Genomic DNA, 22849 nt, shown 5'->3' on the forward strand with positions numbered 1-22849 from the left:
AGGGTTGCACATCACTTCACGTGCTGATTAAAATGTAATACTATGTGAGCACGGGGAAGGACACGTAATTAATCCATGTGCAGTTGTACCGAGATTCTAATTGAATTATTGATTAGCAATCGAGTCTCGGTACAACTGCATAAAAGACGCACATTGTCACTCAGTCGGGGTTGGGTGTACAGAGAGGAGGTACGGGGAGATAGAGAGGAGACAGAATTTAAAATAACAATTGCTAAAACATGCTGGATTAGCCAGCACGACACTTACTTGTTTGTCTGTCTGGTTTGTTTGGCCCTTGTGCCTGTTTGTTTTGTGGTTTGTATAAAAACCTTTGATTATATTATTATTTAATAAAGAAACCGAGTGCATTCACGTCTCGGTTTTTGCCCCAGCTGCTGTGTGTTTGCGTCTTCTTCCGGGTGTGACGTCACCACTGCAGCAATCCTACCACATTGCCAAATGAAGATCATGTACCAAATGAAATTGAAAGATCGTTGCCAAATGAAATTGAACGATCATGTACCAAATGAAATCGAAAGATCATTGCCAAATGAAATTGAAAGATCATGTACCAAATGAAATTGAAAGATCATGTACCAAATGAAATTGAAAGATCATTGCCAAATGAAATTGAAAGATCATGTACCAAATGAAATTGAAAGATCATTGCCAAATGAAATTGAAAGATCATGTACCAAATGAAATTGAAAGATCATTGCTAAATGAAATTGAAAGATCATGTACCAAATGAAATTGAAAGATCATTGCCAAATGAAATTGAAAGATCATGTACCAAATGAACTTGAAAGATCATTGCCAAATGAAATTGAAAGATCATGTACCAAATGAAATTGAAAGATCATTGCCAAATGAAATTGAAAGATCATTGCTAAATGAAATTGAAAGATCATGTACCAAATGAAATTTAAAGATCATTGCTAAATGAAATTGAAAGATCATGTACCAAATGAAATTGAAAGATCATTGCCAAATGAAATTGAAAGATCAATTGGCAAACAGTAAATGACTTATGCAATTGATTAATTGATTTTGAAATTAATTTATGAATTGACAAAATAATTTAAGAATTAACAAATTAATTTAAGAATTAAAGATTTAATTTTGACCCTTATAACGCTCCATACTGCTCAGCCCATCAATGCTGTGATCGAGAAGAGGCTGCTGAACCCATCAAGGCTGTGATCGAGAGGAGGCTGCTCAGCCCATCAAGGCTGTGATAGAACAGAGGCTGCTCAGCCCATCAAGGCTGTGATTGAGAGGAGGCTGCTCAGCCATTAAGGCTGTGATAGAGAAGAGGCTGCTCAGCCCATCAAGGCTGTGATAGAGAAGAGGCTGCTCAGCCCATCAAGGCTGTGATCAAGAGGAGGCTGCTCAGCCATCAAGGCTGTGATTGAGAGGAGGTTGCTCAACCCATCAAATGAATGTAGGGAAGCTATAAAAAAGGTCAACAAGATGCTCGGATATATTGTGAAAAGTGTTGAATTTAAATCAAGGGAAGTAAGGTTAAAACTTTACAATGCATTAGTAAGACCTCAACTAGAATATTGTGTTCAGTTCTGGTCACCTCGTTACAAAAAGGATATTGCTGCTCTAGAAAGAGTGCAAAGAAGAGCAATCAGAATTATCCTGGGTTTAAAAGGCATGTTGTATGCAGACAGGCTAAAAGAATTGAATCTATTCAGTCTTGAACAAAAGAAGACTACACGGTGATCTGATTGAGGCATTCAAAATTCTCAAAGGTATTGACAATGTCGACCCAGGGGACTTTTTCGACCTGAAAAAAGAAACAAGGACCAGGGGTCACAAATGGAGATTAGATAAAGGGGCATTCAGAACAGAAAATAGGAGGCACTTTTTTACACAGAGAATTGTGAGGGTCTGTAACCAACTCCCCAGTAATGTTGTTGAAGCTGACACCCTGGGATCCTTCAAGAAGCTGCTTGATGAGATTCTGGGATCAATAAGCTACTAACAACCAAACGAGCAAGATGGGCTGAATGGCCTCCTCTCGTTTGTAAACTTTCTTATGTTCTTCTTAATTAAGTACTTAATTACTGTATGTAATCCCCCAATTTGGTGATTGGGGTCATGTGTTTAATTGCCAGCTATTCCAGCTCTGGGCTGTAGCTCCACTACAGAGCCAGAATGGTCGCCAATCACATGACCCCTTCTCTTAAAAGGGCAGGACAACTTTGCCCTGCCACACCCTTTCATACATGAAATATTGAAAACAGCTGAAAAAAGTAGTTTTGGACACATAATAAATATATTTTCAATTTGTGTTTTTTTTCTTCCCATTGATTTATATGGGGTGGGGGGTGGGGGATGGCATCCTTATATGAGGTTGTGGGAGGGTGCGGGTATTCACTGACACGGGAGACAGAAATGGTATTTGATAACACCACACAGGTGCTCGGTTTTATTATTTTTCTTTCGTTCTCTGGTGCACTGATTTCTTTGAGCCCGTAGAGGGCGCATGTGGTCCGTGGTCTGGCTACCAGCTATGGTATCCAGAACCAACGGAGAATACCACGGCAGGGTACTCAGGTACAGTCCGGCACTCGCAGGTGCTCACAAATTATAAAAAACGAAAAGGCAAAAAGAAACAGGGAAAATAAAACACAGTAAGGAAAAACTACAAAATAAATGTGCTGCACTTCGCAGCGTGAATCTCCCCAGTCGCCGCTACCCGTACGACCCGGGACTCCGTCCTACACTCTGCTGTCTCCAACTCACACACGTTACTGGGGCTGCCCAACGATCCCCCACTTTTCCCTTTCTTTCTTTAAAACTATTTTCTTTGATCTCTTTTCTTTTTCTTTCCGGGCTTGTGTTAGCCTCCCGTCCCTCAGTATTCAAAACGAGACCGCTGTTCTCGCAGTTCCAGTTTAAAGGGGCGGATCTAAAGTAACAACAGAGTGTTACTTTATAGGTTAACAATCCCATTAAAGTCCGCCTCCCAGCCACTCAGAGAGGGGAAAAGCACACACACCCTCTTTCCCACCTCTCCGTGTCACTGCCATGACTGGCAGGCAGACCCCACGGGACTGCCGCCCTCTTCCTGCAGCATTGTGCATGCGTCAGACGGCCAGTCCAGGTCTCTCCCTGTTACAGAGGTCATCATGCATTTGCATCTTCCACATGACCCCATATTAAGACTAGAAGAGAGTTTTTTATATCTGTTCCCATATGAGGTCACATGCATGAAAAGGTTGACAGAGATTCAGTATTTTTGTGTTTAATAAAAATGATGTATGTTTGAACACATCAATTTGTTTGAAGTTTGACAGCACCTGGTTCTACCAAAGACTACTGATTGCTTTTCCTTGTCGTCTTTTCAAACCCATTACCGCCTTGAATGGGATGCTTCATCTCTAAATATAAAGAGCCACACTGTGGAGCTCAATGAGCCATGTATGACTCAAGAGTCGCCCACAGACTGCTCTGCTGTCAGAGAATAAACCCAGGCAGAGGAGACATCTCGCAGGACTGCATTTATTGAAACCATATACCACATCATTACTGAAGGTAAAATTTTTTTTAAAAAATCATTGCCTTTGAGCAGCATTCTTCATCAAGCCATATGTAACATGTCAGTGCTGCTCAGCCTGTGTTGTTGCTAGGAGACAATGTACCACCTATGGAAATAAGATTTACCCAGCTGATACTGCCCAGATATTGCCCATCTTAAAGCACAGTTTAATTGCAATAACAGTGCAAAACACAAGAAAGGTTTTAGTGAATATGCTCATGTAAAAAAATACATGCTGCATAATTTGCATTGTTCCTTTTTCTAAAGGTCGTAAGATTGTATTAAATTGTGACAATTCTACAAACTCTCTATGTGGCAGGAAGTAATAAATCACTGAGGCTCTCTCCCTGTGGTCTGGCACCCAGCGGGTGGTGCCTGCTTGTCTCATTGTTTATGCATAAGTTGCTTTGCTAATGAAAATGCTGATTTTGATCACAGGTTCTGATCTACAAACACTAAAAGTGTTGTCCATGGGCGCTGGCTTGTTCTGTATATAAAGTTCTGTAGACCTGTGTGACAGGGTAGTGTTGCGGGCCTAGATGGTATCAGCAGGGATGGAGACTCAGAGGCAAGATTTTAAGTTTAAGCGCTGCTGCACACTTTTAATAAACAAACAAAATTAAAAATACAAAACAAAACACTGCTCACAGAGCCAATTAAAAAGGTTTAACAAAACACAAAATACTGTTCAGGCTGAGCAGTGCCTTCACTGAACATTTACAAATAAGCACTATACACACAAACTCAGGTTTCACTCACCCAAAAGCTCCTCCACCTAGACAAAGGATTTTTCCTTCCTTATATGCCATGTGGCTGGAGCCTAATTCATCCAGCCACATACTCACATGTATTTTGGCAGGGATAGGAAATTAACCCCATCCCTGCCAACCACCACCAAAATACAGGCGATTCTCGACTTACGACGCTTCGACTTACGACGCACGGCACTTACGACTCTTTTGCATTATTACCCTGCTTCGACTTACGATATCGATACGGCATTTACGACACGGCAAGACATGAGCCATGCGTCATGAGCGCATCCACAGTGTCGGAATCGCAGTACCTGTTGTGGTCGCCCTGACTCAGTCACTTAGCGTTTTTTTTTTTTTATGAAGAAGGAATCTATGAAAAAGACCTAGGAGTTTATGTTGACTCTGAAATGTCTTCATCTAGACAATGTGGGGAAGCTATAAAAAAGGCCAACAAGATGCTTGGATATATTGTGAGAAGTGTTGAATTTAAATCAAGGGAAGTAATGTTAAAACTTTACAATGCATTAGTAAGACCTCATCTAGGATATTGTGTTCAGTTCTGGTCACCTTGTTACAAAAAGGATATTGCTGCTCTAGAAAGAGTGTAAAGAAGAGCAACTAGAATTATCCCGGGTTTAAAAGGCATGTCGTGTGCAGACAGGCTAAAAGAATTGAATCTATTCAGTCTTGAACAAAGAAGACTACGCGGTGATCTGATTCAAGCATTCAAAATCCTAAAAGGTATAGACAATGTCGACCCAGGGGACTTTTTTGACCTGAAAAAAGAAAAAAGGACTTATGAAACACAGACTCAGGAAGTAGCGGGTGAAACTGAGCGCTACGGCGCTCAGCTTTTTTTTATTAAATAAACAAAACATACAAAACACTAAACAAAAGGGCACGTTGGCCAAACAAATAAACAAATAAGTATCGTGCTGGTGTAAACCAGCACGCTTAACAGTTGTTTTTACCAGTTGTTTTTAGCTCTCCTTGTTCGCTCTCCCGTACTCTTCTCTGTACACTCTCCGCCTTAGCGGGGAGAGCTGGAGGCTTTTATATTCTGGCTGAGGGGTTAACTAGCTATTATTAATTATTACCCCTCGGCCATTGTCTGCACGAGTTTAGTAAGGATGCATGACTGTCAGCTAGTTAAATAATCAGTAGCTGACAATCACTCATCCTCATGAGGCTTTTAAAATATAAAACAATAACAAATACGCAGCGCTTCTATCCACAAACAATAATACAAATAATAATAAAACACAGTGGACAAATATATATAGGGGCGGGACACTCCACTACAATAATCATGGTTTTTAAATGTTATTTGATATGCTTTTAAAAACTCAAAACAAAAGCATATTTTGCAGTGGGTTCCATATGTATATGGACTCCACTAATAAATACTCTGGGTCTTTACACCAAAGTGCAGTTAGCACCCTTTTATTTGTGAAAGGAAAATCAAACTTAATGTTTCAAAAACTCTATAGTTTTATAGCATTACAGTTTCTTTTTTTCCTTTCACCAAAAAATGATGCAATGTTCTGGGCTGCTGTGTGTGAAGACGCCTCCTTGATAGTGTGCTCAAGCGTATAGAAAGAAAAAGGTACTGTGAAAAACCTTTTCATGTTACTTGTTTAAAAAGTGTGTGTTTGTTTTTGTTTGATTTTGTTTTAACAGGTAAACAGCTTAGCTGTCCTGTTTGTTAGTGAGGTTCCTCTTTCTGTGCTTTAGTTAGTGCTAAAAAAAGAGCTAGGTGTTTTGTTTTTGTTTTGTTTATTTTGTATTATTAAACATTTTAGCACGTAAGCGTAAGTTTGTCCTGGGTCTATTTTTAAAAGGGGCAACGAATCTGAGTAGTGCCAGCTCGGTCACAATATCTATCTATCTATCTGTCTATCTATATCTATGTATGTATATATAAAACCATTTTTTGCATTCTAAAGATTAAAATCTGACTCCATTTCTAATTTCAGATTGTCCTACAATGAACATGTTTAAAACTTCCCTCCTCCTGCTTTCAAAAATGACAGCAATTTAAGTTGTGTGACAAAAAGTCAGCAGCGAATCTTCCAGAGCTGTGTTACCAGCTTTAAACTTCTGTATTAAGAAGCAATCTGTCTCGTTCAATTTGGTTAAAACATTCTCAGTTGGAACTGGGTTCCTCTGCTCTTCTCAATAGAGCAGCAGTATCATCAGTCAATGCCAAACAGAGGACAAACTGGCTCAGTCCCTTATCTGTCCCTTGCATGGGTCTGGAACTGCAGCTATTAAGATGCACCCAGGGGATGTGCAGCTTGATTCCAAACTTACTGGACGGCATTAGCAGAAATGTACTTTGTCAATATATAACATTATGTTGTACAGAGTTTACAGAAACTTCTTATTGGATCTTTAAATATACCTTGTATACCCAGGAATATTTTAATAACAAAGTTACAATATTTGACCACCAGGTTAAATCAGTGCCCAGTGCTAAATGCTAGTAGAAACAAAATCCTATTCGAATCAAAGATAGGCTTTAAGCTGTACTCCTAATGCAGCCCCTTTCCGATCTGTCCTCTGTTGCATGCATGTCCGCTTTTGTTCTGCTGAAGATCTTTTGTTTCTTTGCTTGTATTTTATTTATTTCATATCTCATCACTCCGTGTTCTGTAGTTAATCGCTGCAATCTGCACTCTAATGTTCTCTATTATTCTCTATGTTGTTTCTTGCTATATCATTATTCACCAGGTGGGTTAACTATTCCTTTTCCCCTTTTTCATCTTGCTGGTTAGAGCTGATTCTTTTTGTTTTGTTAAATGAGGTGCTCATCCCTGGTGGTGATTTCTAAAACCACAGCTTGGAAAATTACATTAGTTTGTACTCCTGATGAATAATGCAATGTGTAATTAAACAAAGCACACATGCTAGGCTATGTAACAGGTAAGAAATGAAATTATCCTGAAAATGCAAATAGTATAAGGTGTCCCAGTAAGTATTGAAACATGTCCGATGTAGCGATTCTGTGAGAATGCTGCCTGTGACTCACAGAAAAATGAATAAGACATTAGTGTCATTGTTCCAGGTAACATGCTTTCATATCTCAAGCTTTTAAAGAGTTTATGAGTGACCCTGGTTGTTCCATTCTAGAATTAAACACCCACACATGCCATAAAGGATATTGTAATGACATATTGATGCTGTGATTCATATAATTTATACATTTCAGATGCCTGCTGTAAAAGGGGCAGGTATCCAACTATTAAGATGATGGACACAAGAGGTATTTACAAGAATGTACAACACAGAACCACAGGTAATTCCTGGTTGTAGTTGCAGGTGACCACTGCCAAGGTAACAGCAATGGTAGCCCAGGCGTGTGTTGATTCATAAGAACATGAGAACGTTTACAAGAGAGGAGGCTTGCTTGTTTGGTTGTTAGTAGCTTATTGATCCCAGAATCTCATCAAGCAGCTTCTTAAAGGATCCCAGGGTGTCAGCTTCAACAACATTACTGGAGAGCTGATTATAGACTCCCACTATTCTCTGTGTAAAAAAGTGTCTCCTATTTTCTGTTCTGAATGCCCCTTTATCTAATCTCCATTTGTGACCCCTGGTCCTTGTTTCTTTTTTCAGGTCAAAAAAGTCCCCTGGGTCGACATTGTCAATACCTTTTAGAATTCTGAATGCTTGAATCAGATCGCCGCGTAGTCATCTTTGTTCGAAGACTGAATAGATTAAATTCTTTTAGCCTGTCTGCATACGACATGCCTTTTAAACCAGGAATAATTCTGGTTGCTTTTCTTTGCACTCTTTCTAGAGCAGCAATAGCCTTTTTGTAGCGAGGTGATCAGAACTGGACACTATTCTAGATGAGGTCTTATTAATGCATTGTAAAGTTTTAACATTACTTCCCTTGATTTAAATTCAACACTTTTCACTATCTATCCGAGCATTTTGTTGGCCTTTTTTATAGCTTCCCCACATTGTCTAGATGAAGACATTCCTGAGTCAACATAAACTCCTAGGTCTTTTTCATAGATTCCTTCTTCAATTTCAGTATCTCCCATATGATATTTATAATGCACATTTTTATTGCCTGTATGCAACACTTTACACTTTTCTCTATTATATGTCATTTGCCATGTGTCTGCCCAGTTCTGAATGCTGTCTAGTTCATTTTGAATGACCTTTGCTGCTGCAATGGTGTTTGCCACTCCTCCTATTTTTGTGTCATCTGCAAATTTAACAAGTTTGCTTACTATACCAGTGTAATGTATACAAGGTGTATTCAGTGTTAACTTTTTATTTGTCTATCTCGCTCACAATCAGCTTGCTACTGCTTCCCTCTGCCATGACACACACACACTAATCTAATCCATCTCTACCAGCCTAATGTCCTGTATCCTTACACTGCCTGCAGGTAGCAGTACACTACAACTAGAATCTAACATTAATGTAGATTAGGAATAGCAGAGGACCTAATACTGATCCCTGTGGTACTACACTGGTTACCTCGCTCCATTTTGAGGTCTCTCCTCTAATCACTACTTTCTGTTTTCTACATGTTAACCACTCCCTAATCCATACGCATGCATTTCCACGAATCCCTACTGCGTTCAGTTTGAGAATTAATCTTTTATGCAGGACTTTGTCAAAAGCTTTCTGGAAATCTAAATAAACTATGTCATATGCTTTACAATTGTTGCATCCTCAAAAAAATCAAGCAGGTTAGTTAGACATGATCTCCCTTTTCTAAAACCATGCTGACTGTCTCCCAGGATACTGTAACCATATAGGTAATTTTCCATTTTGGATCTTATTATAGCTTCAATAAGTTTACATATAATAAAAGTCAGGTTTATTGGTCAGTAGTTATCTGGTTTGGTTTTGTCTCTCTTTTTGTGGATCGTATTACGTTTGCAATTCTTCAGTCTGTCAGTACAACCTGTGTCAAAAGACTGTTGCATCTTGGTTAGCGGCTTGTAAATAACATCTTTCATTTCTTTGAGTACTATTGGGAGGATCTCATATGGCCCAGGGGATTTGTTTATTTTAAGAGCTCCTAGTCCCTTTAACACTTCTGCCTCTGTTTTGCTAAAGTTATGTAAGACTGGATAGGGACAGGTCGACATGTGGAGCATGTTGTCCGTATCCTCCTTTACAAAAACCTGTGAAAAGTAAAATTTAATATATTTGCTATTTTTTTCTCTTCGTCTATGATTTTGCCATTTGTATCTCTTAAACATTTTACCTCCTCTTTGAATGTTCTCTTGCTGTTATAATATTGGAAAAACTTTTTGGAATTGGTTTTAGCCCCCTTAGCAATGCTCATTTCTATCTCTCTCTTGGCCTTTTTAACTTCCTTTTTGATTTGAGTTTGCAGTTCCAAGTACTCGTTCTGTTTACTTTGTTCTTGGTCCCTTTTAAAAGCTCTGTAAAGTGCCTTTTTTTTCTGAATATATATTTTTTAATTGATCTATTAAACCATTTTGGCCATTTTGTTTTAGATTTGGATTTGTCTACTTTTGGTATGTAATTGTTTTGTGCCTCTAGTACTACATTTAATATGGCTTCTCCTTTGCTGCACACATTTCTAATGTCCTTGTATAAGATTATTTTATTTGACGGTCTATAGCATGCTATCTTACCTGAGTACTGTTTTTTTTATTTCTCCCTCCTTCCTTTCTAGTTTACATGCTTCTGAACCTCCTCGAGGATCCTTTCTCTGAGTAGATTGGTTCCCTTTTTATTCAAGTGCAGTCGGTCCCGCCTATATAGATAGTCCTTGTTGTAGAATGTTCAGGGTGTACACACACGGCAATACCTGGGGGAGTGATACCCCGGACACAGTCTAAAAGAAATATATTTACATAAAAAATGCAAAACAAAACACAGTAAAACAAAATGAAGAACAAAAGTTGACCAACAAGTGGTCAAAAAATAGTCAGTTTGTCCCCCATAATTAAAATGAAATACCCCATATTTTCCCCAATGAAATCTCTGCCCCCATTTCCCCCCCACCTCTGGCAACCCCACCTACAAACACAACAAGGGTCATGTTTCTGCACTCAATGAATCAGGTTGCAGTGCAAAGGGTCATGGGATATACTGAGCTCGGGAGAAATGTTTCTAATTAGTCAGTGGAGCTGTGTCATATTTTGCTGATTTTCGCTATTTAAAAAAAAAAAAATGCATCCAACTTTTTTTAAAAATTCTTTACACTCTGCAGACTCACCGTGCAGCCGCCTCAGAGCTACAGCGTCGGAGGACAACGCAGCTCTGGGCAGCTTACAGGCAAGCCCGCAGGCGCCCGGCCAGACTACAGGGGTCGCTGGTGCGCGGTGAGCCGAGGACACCCTGGCCGACCTAACCCTCCCTCCCCCTGGACGACGCTCGGCCAAATGAGCGCCGCCCCCTTGAGCTCCCCTCCACGGTCGGCTGTGGAATAGCCTGGACTCGGACCAGCGACGTCCAGGCTATAGAGCGCATCCTGCACTCTAGTGAGTGCTTTTACTGGATGCGCCACTCGGGAGCCCCTGGTGTAAATTTCACTTTTGACCAAGGTAACCGCACAGATATTTTATGATCAGCATAGCATTTAGAAGGGTAAAACTGAAGAGACTTTTGAAGCTATATCAAAGATATTATGTTCATATTGTAGCGTACCTCAGTTCCCGCAGTCAGGGCAAGGTAATCCACACACAGGCGGAGGGTGGGCGCGAACCGCTGTACAAAAGAGCCGGCTCCTTTTTAAGGAGCGTATATCGGGCTTACATCACCTACCAGCCTTGCTGCTGCCTTCCCCCGTGCACGCTACACTCTCCCCTGCCAGCCTCAAGTCTGCCCCGGACTTGCTCACCAGGCTACAGTCCGACGAATGCATGCCAGGGTACCTGCGTCCACTCTGACACCAGTGTAGTAAAATAGGTCCACGCAGGCAGTCGCATCAGGGCGAGGCAATCCACGCACAGGCAGAGGGTGGATGCGAACCTGGGATCTAAAAACCCAATAACCACACAACCTACAGATGGGGACTTGCTTCGTCCCAGTAGATATATTGTTATGTGTATTGTTAATATTTGTAATGTTATGTATTCCCAAACTTAACAATGCTTGCTACCCATGTTACATATTTAAATGTGGTTATACTCTGTATTTCTGTGCAACTGTGCTCAGAAAATAGCATTTTTTATAATTACGTACTGTCATAAGGTGTCAATGTTGCCATTTTCTTCAAGAGAACTTGGGCAAAAGTGAAATTTACTTCAAAAGTTGGATGCATTTTTTTTTTAACAACGAAAATCAGCAAAATACAACAGGGCTCCATTGAGTCAATAGAAACATTTCTCCCGAGCGCTACATAGTCATGATCCTTTGCACCACAACCTGATTCCTTCTGCGCCGAAAGATGACCTTACGCGCAGACCTTTCACTCACCGTATTTCACACAATTTTGTCTGAAACGGCGCCTCTTACAGGCTGTCACCAACCGTGAGGGTGCCTCCTACAAGCGCTTCAGCTCCGCCCCTGCCAATGTGTATCGCGAGGTCGAGGAAGGCTGCTGTCAATATACTTCAAGAAGCGCTGTGTGGTTTTAGTTTGAGATGAGTTGACGTTATACAAAGACCTGAATGATTGAACCAGGCGGAAGTCGTTTTGTTTATATTTTAATTGATGGATACAGTTAGAAGAGTAGAGTTTGACACAGAAGAGTCAGAGAGATGCAGGGACGACGCAGGTAGCGGTATGTTCAACTTTTTTAGATTAGTTCATTCACGCGTTACGTTCAAATCGTGATCGACGTGTGTGTTTGTTGATCGTATATAAAGTTTTTTTTTTTTTTTTTTTTTTTTTTTTTTTTATATCCATTATTAACGATTAGAAAATAGAAGATAATATTATTAGTCACTAGTGTTGGTTAATAAATAGCAATGTGATATTCTTTCCCCGTACCCAGATCAACTTTATCTCATTTTTAGGCTAGCTATAACCGTTTGGTTTCCTATTGTAATTTTCTACACATAACAATGCCGGTGCAAAATATGTATTTTAATGCATCTGAAGTGACGTGTTCTTGTTTATGCTAATTTCCACAGCAGACCAGATCAAACAGGGTTTCCATTGTGTCGATTTGAATAATGATTTGACCAAATGTTACACCAAGAGTTTATTGATTTTTTTGCGTGACCGTCAATCAACAATCCATCATTACTGACTGATAAAAAATAAAATCACATGTGTACAAGTACTACTTTTTCATTTGTAATTAAAACATACAGTACACTTTACAATCCCCTTCTCATTTGGGATACAGTATATTAGTAATAATTGTAACATAATAATAATAAAAAAGGAATTGTTAATATTTAATAATAGTGGTAAAATAAAAATCAAATAACATTTTATTTTGCTTTAGCAATAAGCAAAGTAAATGCGTAGGGCATGGTTCAATTGGAATTATTATATTAACTAATTTACCGTAAATACATCTGGTAATTTGTACTAACCCAGATTATTTTAAAATGAAGTGATGCCACCTAAACCCATAATGACCTGCATTAGCACCACACCAGAAAAGGCCATGCTGTCTTCATTACATTACACAGTAAGTATGTGTCGATGGGAAAACAAAATGCTTATGGTTTTAAAAAAAATGAAAAAAAAAACACATTTGTTGGAGATTGCAGGATATTAAGCCTCTTTTTTAGTTTCCATATGTTGGTACTAAATATGAAATCCCTCTGTTCTCAGAACTGTTATATGTTTTATTTTATTTTTAAATTTTTTAGGAACAAATTCAGAAAGTTGGTACCTCAGAACATCAAAGCTTGCATTAGCTTTAGCTATAATCGGCAGTAAACCCCCCAGGAAAAGTGGGAGAGAGTATACAGAATACCTGGTTACTTGCCTGTGCAGTAAGGATGAAAATTGGAGAGCAAAGGCGCAGGCACTGGAGGCTGAAGTATTACGACTACGACAAAAACTGCTACTCACAAAGATCAAGCCCAAAGGCAAACGGGATACTGGTATGTATAATGAATAATAAAATAATCTATACACCACAGGGTCTCCTAACTTATCATATACACTGTGTGGTTTTTTATTAGGACTGGTCTAACCATTTGGATTTGGCACTGCTTTGAATTAGATGCAAATTAGCTTGATCATGTGGCGTGATCCCAGCAGCACTACAAACCTGCCGTCTTTTATTTAATAATCTTTGCGGATCAAGTCCAGAGAACAATGTTGCACTTGAAGGCGATGGCGATGATGCAATAGTGCCAGTATTGTGTGCGGATGGTTTAAGGCACATGACAGAGACTTCAGGCATCTTCCATGATCACCACAATTCTTGGATTAATCCAATTATTATTATTATTTATTTTTTAGCAGACACCCTTAACCAGGGCGACTTACAATTGTTACAAGATATCACATTATTTTTTACATATAGTTACCCATTTATACAGTTGGGTTTTTACTGGAGAAATCTAAGTAAAGTACCTTGCTCAAGGGTACAGCAGCATTGTCCCCCACCTAGGATTGAACCCACGACCCTCCGGTCAAGAGTCCCGAGACCTAACCACCACTCCACACTGCTGCCCAATTTGTAAGGAATCTCATTTAATTTGATGTCTGCAAATAAGTGCACCCAATACCAATTGCTATGTTATTAAGTTTCCATTTATTGATTCCAATATTCAAGTTTCTGTGAGATAGTTCAGGTACAGAGATGGTCTGTCCTCAGGAGAGGATTCAGGTAGCTTTTTCGCACTGACAAGTGTCTGTCTTATATATCTTGCCTAACTGCATGTGTGTGAAGCTGAACTTTGTGAACTCTGCTTATAACATTATCGAAACACTATCAGTTTCTTTGCATGTGTTACAGTGTGGTTCCATACACAGAACATACACAAGGTCAAATGTACCCTAGTTTATCAATTACTTGTCCCTGGGTTGGTTGAGTTGGAAAACATCCTCCTACAGCTGCTTACTTTACAGCTGTGCTGAGCCACAGTGTTCTCAGTGTGCTTCACAATATTTGTTTAACCTTCATTGAACCTTACACTTTATGGGATGAACTTTAATGACACTTTGTCATCCCAATCAACTGTATACCTCTCTGTACCATTTGCAAGACACCTTCCAGCACCTGTATCCCATGTCTTGTCAAGGCTGTAATCAGGGCTAATGGTGGTCCAACCCGATGTTAGGTGCATGTCCTAACAAAGTGACCAGGCAGTATTTAAGTAAATGAGTTCAAAAGAAAAAATGTAAAGTTTTTTTTATGCCACACAACCACAGTGAATACAGATCCCATATAATAATGTGTTTAATTACAGAATATGTGAGATTAATTGATCTTACAATAAAATAAACAAAGCAGAAGTTTGGTTAGGGTCAAATACAAATACATTTAATAATTGATGCTAATAATGATAAACAGCAAACGACTTATTTTCTTAGAATTCTGAATTCTCATAGGCTTTTCTTTACTGTTGTACTGTGTAGAATTAAGTGATATATAGCGATAATGGTAAACACCTGATCTATGCCCTCTAGGTCAAGGTCACAGAATACCAGGCTGATCCTCTGTTTTCATTGCCTTGTGATTGAAGTAGAATGGATGTTCCAACTTGGATAAACAATATTGCCTTTTGCAGGTGGTCCTTGAGAAGGTTCACAATGGTGTCGTTCTGCTATGCAGTTTGATCACATAGCACATTGCTAAAAAAAAGGGTCTACTTTGGAATCATTTAATCATATGTCAATAAAAAACAATAATGAAAAGTGTAGGCATTACTGATTTATAGGTTCCAGCACCGGACAAAGACATCCTGCAGTGCCAAAGGACAAAGACTTCCTGCAGTGCTGTCAGAAAGGGCAGTGTATACATACTGAGTAGTATATCGTGGTGGAAATGGACAGATGCAAGAGTGTTTTGTGTACTGATAGAATATAAATGACATGTTGTGTGAGACTGGTTCTGTGCTGCACTTCAGCTCGACTTAATGAGTTGGTGTTGTACTAGATCAGATCTAAACAGCCTTTTGGGGGAAAATAAAGCAGCAGCAGTGATTATTTTCCAAGTTGCAAGAATGATTCATTACTGTCACAATGATGATAACTGTTAAGCTGAAGGAACACAAAGCCACTTTGCGGCTTGGAACTTGGTTTCAGGAGACTAGGTTTCAGACCACTGCATGGTACATAAGGGGAGACTTGGGGTTTGATACAGCAAAGTTGCCTCAAACTAGGCCTTCCGGTCTCCTGGAACCAGGTTTCAAGCCACTGTTCCTGAAAAAGTGGCTTTGTGTTGCCTCAGCTTTAGGGCTGGCTCATGTATTTGTCACTGGTTCAAGGGAACTAATGAAAAGGCATCACCAGTTTTAAATACTCTTATCACTGGTAACCTCATAGAGAGTAGCCCTCACGTTACAGGCAGTTGTTTGGCAAAGCTGTTGCTGCTGCACTGACTGGTATTCTAAGACCTTTATATTTTTTCTGGAACACAGGCCCTATTCACAAAGTAGGCAGGGCTTGAATTTCAGCGCGGGAAACTCCCGCAGAGATGTTTTAAGACACCAAGCTACTGTATTTTTCACCCAATTTATAATGCATAAAACGCTACAACAATCTCTAAGGAAGTGGGTGTCAGTGACAAAAGCACTATGAGTCGCATTCTGAGTAGTGCTGGATAAAATATATTTTTTTAAGAAAAGTAGTGCTGGATATTTTAAGTGCCATGAGACTTTATTCTCTCGTACATGGTTCTTGGCCGCTATCTTAAAGCATTATAGAAACTCAGTACACTGCAGTAAGTAAACAGTCTATCTAGGTGTTTTGCAAGCAGTGACTTTCGCTTTAACTGTTAAAACTCAGCCCCATTCATTTTGGGGTGCCAGCGCACCGAAGGTTACGCCCATATTACTCAGGCACCGTAAAAGCCACCTACCTGGTGGTAGTTTAAAAGTACAGACTCGGGGCTTTCCAAAGACGTATTCAGTGTGTGTATGCGGTACTCCTAGCCGGAACTACGACTGCCTGAAGTTAAGCCTCTCATCATGTGACAGAGTTCACAGGTTAGGTTTTGTTTTGAGTCTATTGCTCCAACATTGTATCAGCTAGACTGAAAGGGGCGGTATCGTTTGCAAACTTAGAGGCTCAGCTTCCCCCATGTTCATTTCATATTGAGGTTCAGTTGTGTAGGGATGCATATTGGACCGCAAAAACCGGTCCGATATCTGGTTCAGCCCTGTACCGCGGTACGTACCGTACCGTACCGCCATTGGCGAGTCAAAAAAATTTGATTGGACTTCAGTGAAAAACAGGCAGAAATAGGTCTGAGTGTAATGAGTTAAAAAAAATAAATGGAGCGCTGGTTTAAAAGAAAAGCACCTTTGTCTTCTGCTGCAGCAAAAACATCACGTCAGGCAATGGCAAAAGCAATGGAGAGTGCTCTGTCTCATAGTGATGGTCTCCTGACAGCTGTTAGGTCTCCTGAAAGCAGCTTATTTTAAAGCAACACCAGTGTGAATGATAATGCAGTAAAATATATATAGTTTTTTGTATACAAAATGAAATTCAAGCCCTGGTAGGAATATAATACATTTTGATTTTCATAAATCTTTTCTTTAGTGTTGTTGACTTCTTTAACAACTGTCTTGATTTAAGATACATGAATATGTAAGAAACCATTAAAGATGCAAACTTTGTAAAATGCTACCAGCATGTCCTGTAAAATGTTCCAGTTTAACACTTGACCTGTTACTGCTGCTTTCATGTGACTTTTTCCAGTTTGCATCACAGAGACCGTGTGTGTGTGTGTGTATATATATATGTGTATGCCTGTGTGTGTATATATGCCTGTGTGTTTGTATATGCCTGTGTGTGTGTGTCCGGAAGTAACATTTAGTATTGAGCTGGGGCACAAGGGATGCTTTGTTTTTGTTCACTAGGAACTGTAATTGTACACAATAATAAAAGTAACATATTGAATTTAATGAATTTCAAGTAGCGCTGTTAACTAATCACAGTTAAAAATAGTGAACTACAGAAATAATAAAAAAGGCAAAACGTGATAACAGTATCAAATTGGCTACAGGAAGGATGCTTATCAGGGGCGATGTATAAAATACTGACTTGCCTGTCCTTGTACGAAATATGGGAGGGATCAAACACTTCAGGGTGCTTGGACACCTCCGTAGACAACAATTTCATTCATGATTTTTCCTGGCAAGCACGTGTTGTCAGCACTTGGCTGTGATTGGTTAATCCACCGACAGTACCAGCCAGAAAAAATCGTTCTGGATTTGATTTGAGTGGTACCGTTCAGCGGCACCGCGGGACTAGCGGTATCGTCCCGCGCTGATCTGCCCAACACCATATGAAAGCAATGGCAGCGATACAGGTGGAAAAATGCCCTGCGTGCTGTGCCATGCCTGTCTGTCCCGGGCTTTACACTTCCAACCAGTTCAGAGGATGCAGAACATGCAACCTCAATATATGGGCAAGTCTTCGCACCACAGAGACAGAGAATGTTGGCAGCAATTGCAGGGGGATGTTGCATGATTGCCTTTAACAAATGACAGAACTCCATTTTAGTAAGGACACAAGTACCACTGTTTTTAGGTTTTTAGTGCTCTGAAATCTTACCTACTTGGGTTTATTTAATGTTTAAACAGGTCAGCAAAATCTTAATTTTATTCCATAACATACCTGGGAAAAATATGTAAATTCTCCGTGATTCAAGTAGACCCCTACTCATAACTGCCAGGTTTAAAAACCATCAGTCAAATGTGGTTGCCATATACATTGTGTCTTTTTGATATACTGTACATGTAAAAGCTTATCTGGAAGTCATACCAACAGGTTAGTGCAGCTGTTTCTCCAAGCATACAGTGGTAAGCATTTTGTGGTAAAACAGGAGATTGTAGTGAGAATACTGACTTGATGATTCATGTACATCATTTCTGAATAACCTGGCATGTTCAAGTGCTTCACAGGGTGCTTGCTTTTGGTTTCTTATACAATTACTGAGCTGTGTTTATTTGTTTGGGTTACAGGGGACAACTCTCTAGAGATCCTTTCACAAGACCTTATGGGCTCTCTAAATGATACAACTCAGCTTGAAGGCGATTCTGGTTGCGACACTTCCAGTGGACAGGGAAACAATACTATGAGCCTATTGCACAGTCAAGAACCTGCTGGCTTCACCTCACACCAGACTTCTTTAAAGCCGCTGTGCGGATCAAGTTATGAGAGCAGTAAGGAGAAGACTATCCGTCTTCACACTCAGTTTTTACAGAACCTTCTGGGCCTCAGACAACTAACGGAACCGGGCTACCTGACCACAGATCCTCTGGTGTCTCACAGGGACGTCTCCCTAGTCACCGATTCTGTCTGCCAGTTGCTTCGCTGTATGCTTTCCTACTGCACAAATCCAAAGCTCCTCCTTCCCTCCTCCTCCTTCCTCCTTGAGGCTGCCCAGGTCCTGGCCAGTGTGCTGGATCACGGTAGCCTGTGCAAGCCGGCCTTAACACAGTGCATGACCAGAGTGGAAGAGTTCTTCAAAGACCTTGTGAGCCTAATTCTGAGAAATAAAGAACTCAATAGGGTAAGAACCAACTTTCTGCAAGTTATTTATTTCATTTAGCACCCAGAGAGCTAGGCGGCTGCTCCACACATGGATATACATACAGAGAGTAGGGTAGGGATATACTGTAAGAGTTTAAATGCTTAAACTATACATTCATATGAATATGTTTTGACCAATAGCTACAGCAGTTGTATATTTAAATGTCCTGCAGATCTATAATGTCTGTAATGGGGGTATTGCACAGTGTCGTGAGCCTTAATGTATTGTTAACCTGTAACACTGAGAATCACCAGATTGCAGCTGGCATGCATGAGTATCCAGATCAAACGGCAAGTAAACTAAAACCAAACATAGAGCTATGGGCCTGAATTTCCACTGTGCTGTCAAAAATTACAAAATGCATATGTTAATTAATTAAGCATCGCTTTCACACAAGTTATGATTTTGGTCTGTGTGAATTGCTTATACCGTCACAGAGCCGTCATGTTTTATGCTGTCTCTGAACCACCTCGCGAGAAGGTTCAGAGACAGCTAAAGGCTATGCTGACACTGAAGCGCTATAGTGGGCGGGGATTGAAAGTCATCATCCCATGTGACTGCAGACCGGACGTGTTGGGTATTTTTGTTGTTGTTACACGCTTTCATTTTTTTCAAATACAATGGCTGATCAAGAACGAGGTAGTAATTGGAGTCTGGAATAGGTTTAGGAATTGTTAACTTTACGGGCTGACGAGAAGATAAATTCACAAATAGAAGGGACAGTGGGTGACCATGTAATTTATCTGCGAATCGCCGTTGCCATGACAATGATCTGTTGACTGACAGGTTTAAAAGTTGTAGTCACATGATCCCTTTGGCTGTGTAATAGGGTTATGCCGGTATTATACCGGCATTTGTGTGTTAAAATGGCTTAGGATATGATTTATTCAGTGGACAGAACATCAGCACTGTTTAGATAACTTAAACAAATGCTCTTTGTCCACTCTGGCACTGTTTCTGTCATTACCAATACGCAAAATAGATGTGATGATGCTGCTGCTGTGCTACAGTATAATGATTTAATCAATTTAAGCAATAGATCAAATGGAAGGTAACCTTTGTAGCTGAATTCCAACTGCTTTTTGGTAGGGATGCACCGAATCCAAGTTTTTCAGATTCGGCCGAATACCGAATCCGTCTCAAAAGATTCGTCCGAATACCAAACCGAATCCTACAAAAACTATCAAGAAAAACTGAAGGAAACTGTTGAATGAAAAACACACTGGCAGCTACTAACAAGGGATGCGCACAATCTATTTCTTTGAACCTTTTAGTTCATAGTATTTTTATTACCAAAAGTATATCCCCGATTTCAGTTTGAAACTTACACAATTTACAGCTAGCCCCCTCCCTCCACAATGGAAACGTCAAAATACAGAACTGTTTACCTTTACAAGAAAGGAGAGCTGCATCTTTGTCATAACCCACTATTTTCTTTAATGACGTTTCAACCTGTGTCACCTGATCTGATTTGCCAACAGGCTCCAGGATCTCGGGACACTTTAACACTAGAGGCCCCACGGCAGTTATTTTGGCGGTATTTGGTTTTAAAATATAATTTTCTCCAGTTGTATAATTTTCTCCAGTTGATTTGGCCTTGTGCTTGGGATCATTGTCCTGCTGAAAGGTGAATTTCCTCCCAAGCTTCAGTTTTTTAGCGGACTGAAGCAGGTTCTCTTGCAGTATTTCCCTGTATTTTGCTCCATCCATTCTTCCTTCAATTTTAACAAGATGCCCAGTCCCTGCTGATGAGAAGCATCCTCACAGCATGATGCTGCCACCACCGTAATTCACTGTAGGGATGGTGTGTCTTGAGGCATGGGCAGTGTTAGGTTTGCGCCACACATAGCGCTTTGAGTTTTGGCCAAAAAGCTCTATCTTGGTCTCATCTGACCACAAAACCTTTTCCCACATCGCAGCTGGGTCACTCTCATGCTTTCTGGCAAACTCCAGACGTGCTTTCAGATGGTACTTTTTGAGTAACGGCTTCTTTCTTGCCACCCTCTCATACAGGCCAGTGTTATGCAGAGCTCTTGATATGGTTGACTGGTGCACCATTACTCCACTCCCAGCCACTGAACTCTGTAGGTCCTTCAAAGTGATTGTTGGCCTCTCTGTGGCTTCTCTCACAAGTCTCCTTCTTGTATGAGCGCTGAGTTTTGAGGGACGGCCTTTTTTTGACAGTGCCTGGGTGGTGTGATGCAGCTTCCGCTTCCTGATTATTGAACCAACTGTGCTCACTGGGATATCCAAACACTTGGATATTATTTTGTACCCTAATCTATGCATTTGTATTACTTTATCTCTAACCTCTGTAGAATGCTCTGGTCTTCATTTTCCTTCAGATTCACAGCCTGACCAATGATCCTTCAACAGTGGGGTTTTTATCCAGAAAATGTGACAAAAACTTTAATGGTTCACAGGTGGAGGCCAATGGTAAGGTAATTGTGTACTCGTTGGGGCAATTTCTTTCATCGGTGTAAACTGGGAGCTTCCACAGCACAGAGGTTGAATACTTATGCAAGCAAGATATTTCAGTTTTTTATTTTTCTTAAAAATATTTCCCAACATAAAACCAATGTCACCTTACAATAACTGATTTTGAGTTTCAGTGTTTTAAAATAAAATATCAAACAGAACGAAATTTCAATGTACCATTTGTAATTAAGTAATATGAGAGAATTGGTCAGGGGTCTGAATACTTTTGCAAGGCACTGTATATGTGTGTATATATATATATATATATATATATATATATATATATATATATATATATATATTGTAAGGAAGCAGGAAAGACTCCACATCATCCTGGTCAGTCATCTTTTGTAAAAGAGAAGTTGTGGATACAGCCCGTTCTTCAAACAGTTTAGTAACTTGTTCTTGCATTACAGTCAATTGTTGCTGTATCATCCGATTGGCCTCGTGCTGCATAGCACTAGCCTGCAACAGTGCCTGTACTGCCGCCTCCATGATCCACTCTTATCACAGTACAAAGCCAGGGTACGAGTCTGAATTTATTGTCAGACAAAACAGCCCCACTTCTGGTACCACAATGTGACGATCTGCGTTCCTATCCCAGGCTTTGCTTCAATCAGACACTTGACAACCAGATGCAAGGAAACGCCGTAGCGTATGTTTATTATTTACAGACTGAAAAAAGAAAATAAAGAAAACAAAACCTAACCCAGTCTCGGGTCCTAACTAAACAAATCGTTTCCTAACTAACACGGGACAGCTAAGCTGTTTCCCCGTCTTTTAAAAAAAAACCCGGTTTAACACAACACTTACGTTTATTCAATGGCTACTCGGAGACAGCACACCTCTCTGCCTCCTTCCACTCAGCAGCCCCGAGCAGACTGCCTGCTCTCTTTTAAACCCCCACACCTGGGTCTAATTCCCCAATACCGCCCAGGTGCGGATGATAATTAACAATAAAACAATTAAACAAAACAATAAGCAATCAATCCAAAACAATTAACAAAAAGGTGCATTCTTCTGTGTGCATGCTTCGGTTGTTAAGATGTTTATGTGACGTACTCATTAAAAAAAAAAATGAATTACATCTGACTGTTTCTCCTTTCGTTATACTATTTACAGTGTTTTGAATACAGCCCTCAGAAACTGGGGCTTGTAGGTATGATTATATCTCCGGTCCTTCTAGTGTTAAGGCAGGTCCGGTTTCTAAACTGCAATGTATTCAGTAAAGTGAGTGTGAATTGTGCGAACTGTCGCTAAATTAATTGAATTGTTTTACTTAGTTGTTACCAAAAACACACATGCCTGCGAGGATCGTTTCCATCAATCAGACCTATACAGCAGCTGATTGGCGTTCTGAGTCTCTGACTGGTTGGGACTGTGTGAAGCAAGAAATATTAAACAAATAAACTTTACCTGCTGTCACAAGGTTAAATGAAA

The 22849-nt window shown here is 40.0% G+C and overlaps 1 protein-coding gene across 3 annotated transcripts in view; it reads left to right on the plus strand.

Moving 5' to 3' along the window:
* Window positions 1-11784: 11784 nt before the first annotated feature.
* The window catches only part of mei4 (meiosis-specific, MEI4 homolog (S. cerevisiae)), a 56559-nt gene continuing 45494 nt past the window's right edge, over window positions 11785-22849 (plus strand). The window contains exons 1-3 of one of the 3 annotated variants that reach the window (XM_034005216.3): window positions 11785-12037; window positions 13083-13319; window positions 18360-18910. In XM_034005216.3, the coding sequence (XP_033861107.3) occupies window positions 11968-12037; window positions 13083-13319; window positions 18360-18910 (858 nt within the window). In that variant the 5' untranslated portion in view covers window positions 11785-11967. The remainder of the gene's footprint in view (window positions 12038-13082; window positions 13320-18359; window positions 18911-22849) is intronic. The other 2 variants (XM_059023542.1, XM_059023543.1) reach the window with 2 other exon arrangements.

Source organism: Acipenser ruthenus, chromosome 5, assembly GCF_902713425.1.
Source record: "Acipenser ruthenus chromosome 5, fAciRut3.2 maternal haplotype, whole genome shotgun sequence".
Taxonomy (NCBI): domain Eukaryota; kingdom Metazoa; phylum Chordata; class Actinopteri; order Acipenseriformes; family Acipenseridae; genus Acipenser; species Acipenser ruthenus.